An 11157-nucleotide genomic window follows, 5' to 3' on the forward strand; every position below is an offset into this window, starting at 1 on the left:
CCTGTAAGATGTTCAACTACACGCGCTTCACGGTGGTGTGCGACGCGCTCTTCGTCATCTTCTCCTTTGTCTTCTTCTTCACCCGCCTCATACTCTACCCCACCCAGTGAGTCGGCCTCCCTCTCCCGTAGGGGCTAGAGGGGGGCGGGCATGTCTGAACCCCGGCCCGCCTCGCCCTTGGTGCCCTGCCCCGGGAAGAGCTGGAGGTATTGGCTGGATTTTTCCAGGAGGCGGCAGGGAAGGGTGTGCCTGACACAGGGCACAGCATATGCCAAAGCTCAGAGGTGAGAGGGAACTGGGCTCAGGCTTCATCGGGCGCAGCCCTGGACACGAAGTGGGAGGAGGAGGACCAGGACGCAGCTTGCTGGAGTCCTCTATTCAAAATTCATGGAGCCCCTCAAAGATGCCAGGCGGTGGGCATATGGCGGGGCAGCAGTGCAAAGCCGCCTGCCCTCTGGGTGCTGGCAGTGTGGGTGGAAGCGGGCAGAGGGGCAAGGGAGCCGAGTCTAGAGAAGGGGGGAGAAGCAAGGTGAGAGGGAAGCTCGCGAGTGCATAGCTGGAAGTCAGCGGAGGGACCCTACGGAAGGGAGGGAGGGAGGGAGGTGAGAGAAGGACCGCGCTGACCCCAGACGCGTTCCGGAGGGAGGGAGTGGCCGGCAGTGCCGCTGGCTCCTAGACAGCGCGGGGGAGGAGAGGACCAGGGCCGGGCCGCGCAGAGGAGGCACCGGCGAGCAGCTCACGAGCGCCCTCGGGTGGCTACAGGGGACAGGCGGTGGGAAACATGGGGCCGAGGGCGAGAGCGGAAGCCACTGCATTGGTACAGTGAGGTGGGGGACGTGCAGACTCGGGAGGGCCACCAGCGTCCTGGCTGGGAACCGGCCCAGGAGGAGCTGCCTGGGGCATCGGGCTCCGCGGGACCTATGGAGAGACAGGGAGGAGGCAGGCCCACGAAGGCCCCGTTCTGTAGGAGCCCCCATCTGTAGGAGCCCCCCATCCGCAGTCGGTGACTGAAGACACCAGCCTGGATGGAGCCAGCTGGGGAGCCGGTGTGGACAGTGAGGCCGAACCCCCTGATGTCCTCAGGCAGAGGGGAGCCTGGAGAGACTGGGAAGCAGCAGCCAATGAGAGGAAAACAGTCTCTGTAGCCACTTCAGAGTCTCGAGGGAAAGGGGGGTCACCAGAGGGACAAAGAAGGGTGGAGAGAGGGTGTGTCGCTCTTCCTTGCATGAGAAGTAACCGGGGGATTGGCAGGTGAGCCAGCAAGGAGGCAGGTGAGGGAGAAACAGGAAGAGAGTGGCCAGAGGTGGTGGAGGGCAGGGGGCAGGGCACTCAGGAACCTTCTCTCAGGTTGCATCCGAGGGGACGAGGGGCTGGGGCCTAAGGAGATACAAGAAGAAGTGAAAGGGCCGCCTAGGAGCGCCGTGGGATACTAAGCATCCCCTTGGGGCTCATGGTTGGGCAAGGCCCGCTGACAGCGTCTATTGTGCTGACCTAGTTTAACAGGGAGCAGAGGCTGTGTACCCAGCGGAAGTGGATAAGTATCTTGAGTCTGGGACAGCACTGGGGAGCCACAGAAAGTTCCGGAGCAAGAAAGACTATGTAAGTTAGGTGTTCCTAGGACTAGGGTCTACAGCAGCTGGTGAGACCCCTTCCTCTCTCCCTCCCTCCTGCTGCAGGATCATCTACACCACCTACTATGAGTCCATCTTGGACAGGGGTCCCTTCTTTGGCTACTACTTCTTCAACATGCTTCTGATGATGCTGCAGGTGTTACACGTGTACTGGTTCGGCCTCATCCTGCGCATGCTCATCAACTTCTTGAGGAAGGGTCAGGTACATTGGGCAAGGGTAGCTCATGTATGCCTCTGGGAGCCCCCATCCCAGCCTGGCCCGGCCCTGCCCCAAGCTCCTACCTGCTCTGAGCTTCCACCCGGCTCTGTTCCCCAGATGGCAAAGGACATTCGCAGTGATGTGGAAGAGTCGGACTCCAGTGACGACGGGCTGGCCCCAGAAGGTTTACAGATGAAGAACGGGATGACTCGCCAGCCCAGGGCTGCCCCAGCTGACGGCCCTAGAAGCCGGGCAGCCGGACAGCTGGCCAATGGGCACGTGCCAGGCACATAGCCTGCCAAGAACTGGCAATGAGGGGCTGCCCCCAGCACCTTGGGTACTTGAGGTGGCTGGACTGGCAGCCTCTGAGCCAACTCACAGGGAAGCCCGGCCCCAGATGGGCCAGAGGCTGATGATCTGTCTCCAGCCCCTCCCCTCCCCCTCCCTCTGGGCACCTAGACAGAGCCAGAAAGCAGCAGCAGGACAGTGCTGCCAGCCAGAGCCATATCCAGGCTGCAGCCTGGTGGCCGTGGGGAGCCCTGGATGAAAGAGGTCCAATAAAAGCTGAACGGAGCTGAATTCTCTGCCTGAGAACTTGGGTCTGGTGCAGCTCCCTGTCCTTCCGTAAGATCCCAAGAAGGCCACCATCAACCAGATCCTCACTGCCACCTCCAGGGGACCCAGGGGCATGGAGGTGCAGCTACCCCAGGGCAAGGCCACCACCTTCCACCCTGGGCAGTGCTCAGCCAGCTGCTCACATCTGGCTTACACACTAGGCAAACTAAGCAAAGGAAGCCGCAGACTTGCTTAAGGTCAGAGTCCAAGCAGGAGGTGGGAAGGGAGCTTGTGCCTGCAGCCCTGCTCAAAGCCACCTGGAGACTCCCTCGGGCCAGTGAAGGAGGTCTGGGTGGGGGTGTAAATTCCCACAGGCTTCCCAAGGGTCAGCCTAGGTGAGATCACTGTCCCCTCAGGAGCTACACAGGAACAGGGTACCTCTCCAAGAGAGGCTGGAGGACCTGTGTCCCACACCCCAGAAACAGCCACAAAGTCCACATGTGGTCAGCCTCCACTGCCTTCAGGGACGCACCCAAGTGGAGCTCAGTCATGACGCAGAAGTAAAGGGTGGTGGGGTCCAAAGAAGCACTGTGGGTACACTAGAGAAGAAACTGGTAAGGGACAGAGGGGGAACAGAGGACAGGCCATCAGGAAAAATAGAGGGACAAGATCCAAGAAAGGAGAAATAGCTGGGTAAAGTGGAGGAGTGAAGGGTCATGAGGGTCAAGACTGGGTGGAGGCAGAAAGTGAGGCTCATGTTTTCTCTCCTTTGTGGAAGCTGCAGGGGGATCGCGGGGACCCCATGGAGACAAGTGGAGGATGGGAGGGAAAGGGGCAGTACTGGGCGGCGAAACTGACCAAATTAGGTTATGTGCATGTGTGACCATACCACGACCCGCTACTGTAAAATTATGACCATCGAGAAAGAGACGGCTGGGGGCACAGTGAGGAGGGACGGAGCCCTTATCTTTGGTGCTTCTCAGCAAATAGGGGAGATGGGAGAGAGGAGAGGGCTCCCTGTCTCCACCGAGGGGGGCAACAGACGGTGAGGTCAGACAGTGGTGAGAGATGCAGGGAAAAGAGCCCCAAGCAGCGCAGGAATGAGACAGCAAGCAGGGAAAGAGAAGGAGCCAGAGGAGGCAGAGAAGGAGGGGCCCTGGGGAGAGCATGATGAATATGGAGGCGGAGAACGAGAGAAGAGTCGGAGAGAGGAAAGGAAAGAAGAAGGGATGATCAAATCGGGAGGTGAAACAGCAGATCACTGAGAAGAGAGGGCTGGGGTGGCTGGGTGGTGCAGCATCTGTCTAGCACCAGCAGAGTTGGGTTCCATCCTCAGCACAGAGGGCAGCTGGAATGAAACGATGAACTGATGGACCCCAGGGGAAACAGCAGACGGCCCTAACACGAGGGACGCTCAGCCTTACACAACAAAAAGCAGAGTGCGAATCACAGTGACAGTGACATACTGGCCAAAAAAAGAAAAGAAAAGAAAAAGAAAAAACGGTAATAATGATTGAGCATCCTTTATCCAGAACTCGAAATGCTCCAAAATCTTTGAGCACCAATGTGATGCCACAAATGGAAAATTCCACATCTGACCTCGCGGGAGGGGTCACATTCAAAACGTGGGCTCACCGAAAACACTGTATAAGATGACCTTCAGTCATGCATATAAGGTGTATGTGAAACAAATGATTTTCCTATTTAGACATGTATCTAATCTCCAAGGTATCTCAGTATGTATCTGCAAATAGTCCCCAATCCAAAAAACATCCAAAATCAAACATTTCTGGATCTAGGCATTTCGGATTAGGGACATGCAACCAGTACTGGCAAAATGCAGAGTGATGGCGCCCTCTGTTGGTGAGACCTGTAGGAAAGTAGAGCCGCCAAATGGCACGCCCCCTAGAGGGGAACTTGGCAATAACTAGCAATACTACAAACATGTTTCCTCTTCTCTCTGAAGATACATTTAGATACTAATGTAGCTACTGTGTTAGTAAGGTATTAGTGTTTCTCATACACCTGAAACTCAACAAGAACAGGACAACTAACCTTAGGAACCGAGGACAAAACATATGATGGACACATATAGATGGGAAAACCCATAAATTTATAAAAACACACTAAACCTCACAAATAACCAAGGAAATGGAAAACAAGACCACAAGATGCCATTTTAGATCCACTCAATTGACAACAAATAAATCAGACAAGCCCGTGCTTTGGCACACATGTGAACTCCCCCGAACCTGGGAAGCTGAGGCCAGAGCATCACAAGTTCAAGACCAGCAACTTAGCAGGATCCTGTCTCACAACATAAAAAGGGCTGCGGATGTAGCCCAGTGGTAGAGTGTCCCTGGGTTCAATTCCCAGTACTACCCACCACCACCCCAAAAAATCAAGTGTTGGAAAGAATGAGGTCAAAAGAAATTACACATCCATTACTGGGAGGAGCTTCAATGGGTACCACCACTTTATAAAAGTGACCTTTTATAAGGGTCACTTTGTGGACCTTCTATAAAGTTCAAAAATGTTATACAGGGTTAGGGGATGTAGCTTAGTGGTAAAGTGCTTGCTTAGCACATGCAAAGCCTTGAGTTCAGTCCCTAGCACCACAAAAATAATAATAAAATAAAAAAAGGCAAAGAACTTGAATGGACATCATCCACAAAATATAAACACACACACACACACACACACACGACAAGATATTCAACATCATGAGATATTAGGAAAATGCAGGTCAAAACCAGTGAGCTGGGCACAGTGGCACACACCTATCATCCCACTGACTTGGGAGGCTCAGGCAATAGCAATATCACAATAGCAAGCCCCTGTCTCAAAATAAAAAGAGCTGGGCCTGCAACTCAGCAGTAAAGCACCCTTGAACTCAATCCCAGTAACCGCCCCCCCACACACACACACACAAAGACCTTAAAATCGCAATGAGATACTACTTCATAACCATTGAATGAGTAAAATTAAAAAGAAAAGTATTGTTGAGAATGTGGAAAACCAAAATAATCCATGTTCGCTGCTGGTGGGAATATAAAAATGGTTAACCTCTGTGAAACAGTTTGGTGGCTTCTCAAAAAGTGAAACACAAAATGACCACATGATCTAGCAATTCCACTCCTAGGTATATAACCAGAGAGACTGAAAGCAGGGATTCAATTAAATGTTTGTACATGAATGCTCATAGCAACACCATTCACAATGACCAAAAGTTGGAAACAGCCCAAATGTCCATCAATAGGTGAATGATGAATAAATTGTGGTATATCCATATAGTGGAATATTATTCAATTATGAAAAGGAAGGAAGTACTAATATGTGTTAAACATGAATGAACCTCAAAAATATTCAGTGACAGAAGGGGCCAGGGCTGTGGCTCAGTGGTAGAGTGCTCGCCTAGCACATGCAAGGCCCTGGGTTCGATCCTCAGCACCACAGAAAAATAAATAAATAAATAAATAAATAAAGATATTGTGTCCAACTACAATTAAAAAATAAATATTTAAAAGGAAAAAAATACATTCGGTGACAGGAGCTAGGTACAAAAATTCCCACATTTTTATGACTCTATATCTGAAATATCCAGAAGAGGTAAACATATATAAGTAAAATGCAGATTTATAGATACCAGTTTCTGGGGAGTGAGGGGTAGGGAGTAACTATTTAATAGGTACAGAGCTTTTGTGTTTTTGTTTTGCAAGAAATATCACATTTTATTTAATTCAAATACCATTCTGAGCCCTATTTCCTCTTTCTTGTGTGTTTCATTATATATATATTTCTGGTGAGGATGGAATCCCGTGCCTCACATGTGCCAGACAAGCACTCTACCACTGAGTCCCAGCCCCTCTTGTGTGTATTGCTTAAAGCAAGCTTTTTATATTTTAAAGTTATAACTATTAGCATGTATTAATTATACAAAACAGTGGGTTTCATTTGACACTGTCATAGTGTATATTACATCATATCCATCCCGTTTCCTTCTTGTTACTACCCCAGCCCCAGCCCTGAGATAGATGGTTCTTTTGGTTGGTTGGTTTCTGTGATGGAAATGTTTGTGGACTAAAATTGTGATTCTATAACATTATGAATATACTCAATCCTACTGAACTGTTCACTTTAAGATGATTGGTTTTATGTTATATGAATTTCACCTTAATAAAAAATGCATGAAAGGGGAGTTTGCATTGAACCGATAATTAACAGGGTCTTGTAAAATGAAGACTATTCCAATTCCATACACCTGGTGTCCCCCACCCAATGGCCCCCACTCCCTGTTTTCCCCAAAACACACAAACAAAACCTCTTAAGAGTCAAAAATGAAAACATGATGGATATTAGAAAATACACATGATCAGATGAATAACAAAAATATTCCACAGCTGTATTTGTGGGATGCAGTTTAACCATCCTAAGGTGAATTTGTAACCTCATGTGCTTGCATTAGAAAATGAAAAACAAAAAAATTTAAGAACCGTAGAATAGGCTCAATAAAGGAAAAATAAAGGAACATATAAATAAACAGAATAGACAGGCAACCTCAACACTGGTTTTGTGAAAGACTAATAAAATAGACAAACTTGACAAGAATAAAGAAGTCCGGCTGGTGACATGGCTCAGCGGCAGAGTGTTTGCCTAGCATGCAGGAGGCCCTGGGTTCCATCCTCAGCACCACAATAAAAAATTAAAAATAAAGCCAAGTGTGGGGCTGGGGATATGGCTCAAACAGTAGCGTGCTCGCCTGGCATGCGTGCGGCCCGGGTTCGATCCTCAGCACCACATACAAACAAAGATGTCGTGTCCGCTGAAAACTAAACAATAAATATTTTTTTAAAAAAATTCTCAAAAAAAAAAAAAAAAAAGAAGCCAAGTGTGTTGGTGCAAGCTTTTAATCCCAGCTACTGGGATTATAAACTCAAGGCCAGTCTCAGCAATTTAGCAAGACCCTGTCTCAAAACAAAATAAAAAGGACTGGGGATGAAGCTCGGTGGTAGCATGTGTGAGGCCCTCCTCGATGTAATTCCCAGTACCATGAAATGAATAAAACTGTCCATCATTTGCCTAAGACATCATATCTGTGCTAAAAGCCCAGACCAGGGATGGGCATGTGAGAGTGTGTGCTTAGCATGCACCAAGCCTGGGGTTCAGTGCCCAGCATGCGGGTGGACCCACACGAACATGGGCGCATACACACACACACACACACACACACACACAACACAGCTTATGCAAATAGGTTAATAAGAGTTTAAAAGTTTGTTTAATCTAAAATCTGTATAGAAGCATTTTAATCACTATATAATAGACATTTTTATTACATAACAACAATGATTTAGAAAAGATGCCATTTATAACATGAGAAAAAGACTAACTACTTAGAAGTAAATCTACATAAGATTTAGCAATTTATACAGATTAAGCTCTATATGAGTAAACTCTTGCCTGGGGTGGTGGGAAATACCTGCAATCCCAGCAACTCCAGAGGCTGAGGCAGAAGGATGGCAAATTCAGGACCAGCCTGGCAATTTAGAGACCGTCTCTCACAATTAAAGAGGGGAGGAGGAGGAGGAGGAGAACTAAGGATGTAGCTCAGGAGTTGAGCACCCCTGGGTTCAATTCTCAGTATGGAGGAGGGGCCTCAAAAAGGATCTATTTTTTTAACATTTAATTTTTAGTTGCAGATGGGCACAATACCTTTATATTACTTTTATGTGATGGTGAGGATCGAACTCATGCATGCTAGGCGAGCACTCTACCTTGGGCCACAACCCCAGCTCCCAAAAGAATCCATTTTGCAGAACACAGCAGGCTGACCCTAGAATGTATGAAAATGCAAGAAGCCACACACAGCCAATGTTCTCAAAGAGCACACTGGAAGGTAAATGGGAAATCAGTGGAAGAGTTCAGAGTTTGTTTTGAAGAGCAGGAAATGTAAAAGAGGCAGAGTTATTATTTTTCATAGCAAGTTTTAAAAGACTGACTTCAATTATTTGCTAATCTAATTTGGTTTGAAAAGAAGAGTGCTCTCAAGTTATCAGAATAAAATATAAGGAACTATCTTTATGGCAGTAAGGTGGCAAACTATTCAATAAGCTCAAAATATAAAGGAAGGGGCTGGGGTTGTAGCTCAGCGATAGAGCACTCACCTTGCATGTACAAGGCTGCTGGGTTTGGTCCTCAGCACCGCATAAAAATAAATAAATAAAATAAAGGTATAGTGTCCAACTGTAATATATATATATATATATATATATATATATATATATATGAAGGAAAACCTTGACACACTGAACAACATTCAAAATGTCAGAACAACCCAAAGATTCCTGAACCACTTAGGAATCTTCCAGTCACAAGTGACAAAAACTTAACCACACATCCATTCACACACCCCCTCAAAAAAAACTTAACCCAAAAACCTCGCTCAGTTTTTGAAGAGAGATTAGCTGCCATGACTGTACAGTTCCGAAACTAGGCTACCATCAGGCATGGTTGCTCCAGAAGTTCACGACATCACGCAGGCTCTGGCTCTCTCTTTCTGTGATTGAAGACAATGGTGGAACACAATGGTTTCAGACTTCACATCTTCCCAGAGGAAAAAAAAAAAAAATTATCTCAGAAGGCCAGAACATATCTCAGAGGACCACAACCTAAACTTGGTACGTGCTGCCTGTGGACCAACCGGGTAGCCAAGAGAAAAGTTGCTGACCAATGGGAACCCACTTCTGACTTGAGGATGAAGCCAATCTTACCCAACCCTAGGACTGAGAAGGGTTGACAGCCAAGTTCCCTAAGGAAGGTAGTCCCTAGGATGGCACCATCCTAATAAAGAGCTCCCAAATATCAGAAAACAAACCTCCAAAGAAAGAGGATAAACAGGCATATACAGGCAAGTCATAGGAGTGGAACTTTTTTCTTTTTTGTACTGGGGATTGCCCCAGGGGTGATTTACCACTTAGCCACATCCCCAGCACCCACCTACCTGTTTTTTGTTTATTTGTTTTATACAGGGCCTTGTTAAGTTGCTGATGCTGGCCTGCAACTTGCAATCTTCCTGCCTCCCTAGTGGCTGTGATTACAGGTGTGTACAACCACGCCCCATTGGAACTTTTTTTTTTTTTTTTTTGGTACCAGGGATTGATCTCAGGGGCACTCAACCACTAAGCCACACCCCCAGCTCTATTTTATATTTCATTAGAGACAGGATCTCACCGAGTTGCTTAGTGCCTCACCATTGCTGAGGCTGGCTTTGAATTCGTGATTCTCCTGCCTCAGCCTTCCTAGCCACTGGGATTACAGGCATGTGCCACCATGCCAGGCTAGGAACTTTTTTAAATATGGGAAAATACATATTGGAACATTAGCCTTAGAAAGGAAAGGAAATGACACCTGCTACTTACTGGATGAACTCTGAAGACATCACAGGCAGACAAAAACTGTACAATTCCATGCATCCGAGGCACCTGGGACAGTCAGATTTGCAGAACAGAATGGTGGGTGCCAGGGACTACGGGAGTGGGAGGTAGGATTAGTGTTTACTGGGTACAGAAGTTCCATTTTGCTAGATGAAGAGTTCTGGAGATGGATGGTGGTAATAGTTACACAATTTGGTGTACTTAATGCCACTGATTTGTACATTTAAAAATAGTTAGTGTGGTAAATTTTGTATGATTTGTATTTTACCACTAATACAATTATTTTATATATTTTTATGTGGTGCTGAGGATGAAACCTAGTGCCTCACACGTGCTAGACAAGTGCTCTGCCACTGAGCTACAATTCCAACCCATCACTATGTTTTTTAATAGGGTAGGATGGTCAAGCTCACTAACATGTAAGAAGATGACTACTGAAATATCTATGAGACAGCGCAGTACGTTTGTCCACACAAACATCATTATTATTATTATTATTATTATTATTATTATTATTATTATTATTATTTTGAGACAGGGTCTTGCTAAGTTGCTCAGGACCTCACTAAATTGCTGAGGCTGACTTTGAATTTGTGATCCTCCCAACTTGGCCTCCGGAGTAGCTGGGATCATGGCTTTCCACCGCGCTCGGTAGACTTACTGTATTTAATACAATGTAAACGCTACGGGCACAGTTGCTACACTGTATTGTTGAGGGAATCACGACAGGAAAGAGTCTGTGCGAGTTCAGTACTGACGCAATTCTACTTCCAAATAGTTCCCATCCTAGGTCGCACTCTGGCCTCAGAGCTCGGGGACACCCAAGGCTCAGCTCTTCGACCCCGGGCTTTCCCCACCACCCCCTCCAGCCTACATTCCTCACCAAAACCTTCACCACCAAGGCCACCAATGACCCCCACGTTACCGGATCATCCGGCCTCCTTCTGGCCTGCTGGACCTGATCCATGTCATTTGGCGACTCCGGTGGTGATCACTCCCTCTTATTTGACTCCTTCCCTTCTCCTGAACTGCCCTGGTGTCCTCCCCTGGGCTCCTTCTCCCTTGGCTTCTTCCTGGCTTTCGAAACCTCTAGACCTGGCTCCTCTCCTCCCTCCACTCACATCCGCTGGTCTCCCCTCCAACCCAGACCCAGGGCCAAACACCTTCTCCGTCTCCCCCATCAGGTTTCTTTCTCAAAAGAAGCACCCTCAAAGCTGGATTCCTAGGGGGCCCCTTCCAGGGCCACGCCCACTGTGGCCACAACCCACTGTGGCCCTGCCCAGGCCAGGCCTCTGCCGCCCAGCCTCAAGGTTAGCCGCTCGCCTAGCGCATTCGCTCA

The 11157-nt window shown here is 47.9% G+C and overlaps 1 protein-coding gene across 1 annotated transcript in view; it reads left to right on the top strand.

Annotated features, from left to right (window-relative positions):
- Positions 1 to 2409, top strand: part of Cers4 (ceramide synthase 4) — a 5128-nt gene extending 2719 nt beyond the window's left edge. Inside the window, exons 7-9 of the mRNA XM_015503752.2 lie at positions 1 to 106; positions 1677 to 1833; positions 1948 to 2409. Coding sequence (XP_015359238.1) covers positions 1 to 106; positions 1677 to 1833; positions 1948 to 2124 — 440 coding nt within the window. The 3' untranslated portion in view covers positions 2125 to 2409. The remainder of the gene's footprint in view (positions 107 to 1676; positions 1834 to 1947) is intronic.
- The last annotated feature ends 8748 nt before the right edge of the window (positions 2410 to 11157 follow it).

This window comes from Marmota marmota, unplaced genomic scaffold, assembly GCF_001458135.2.
Source record: "Marmota marmota marmota unplaced genomic scaffold, marMar, whole genome shotgun sequence".
Taxonomy (NCBI): Eukaryota; Metazoa; Chordata; class Mammalia; order Rodentia; family Sciuridae; genus Marmota; species Marmota marmota.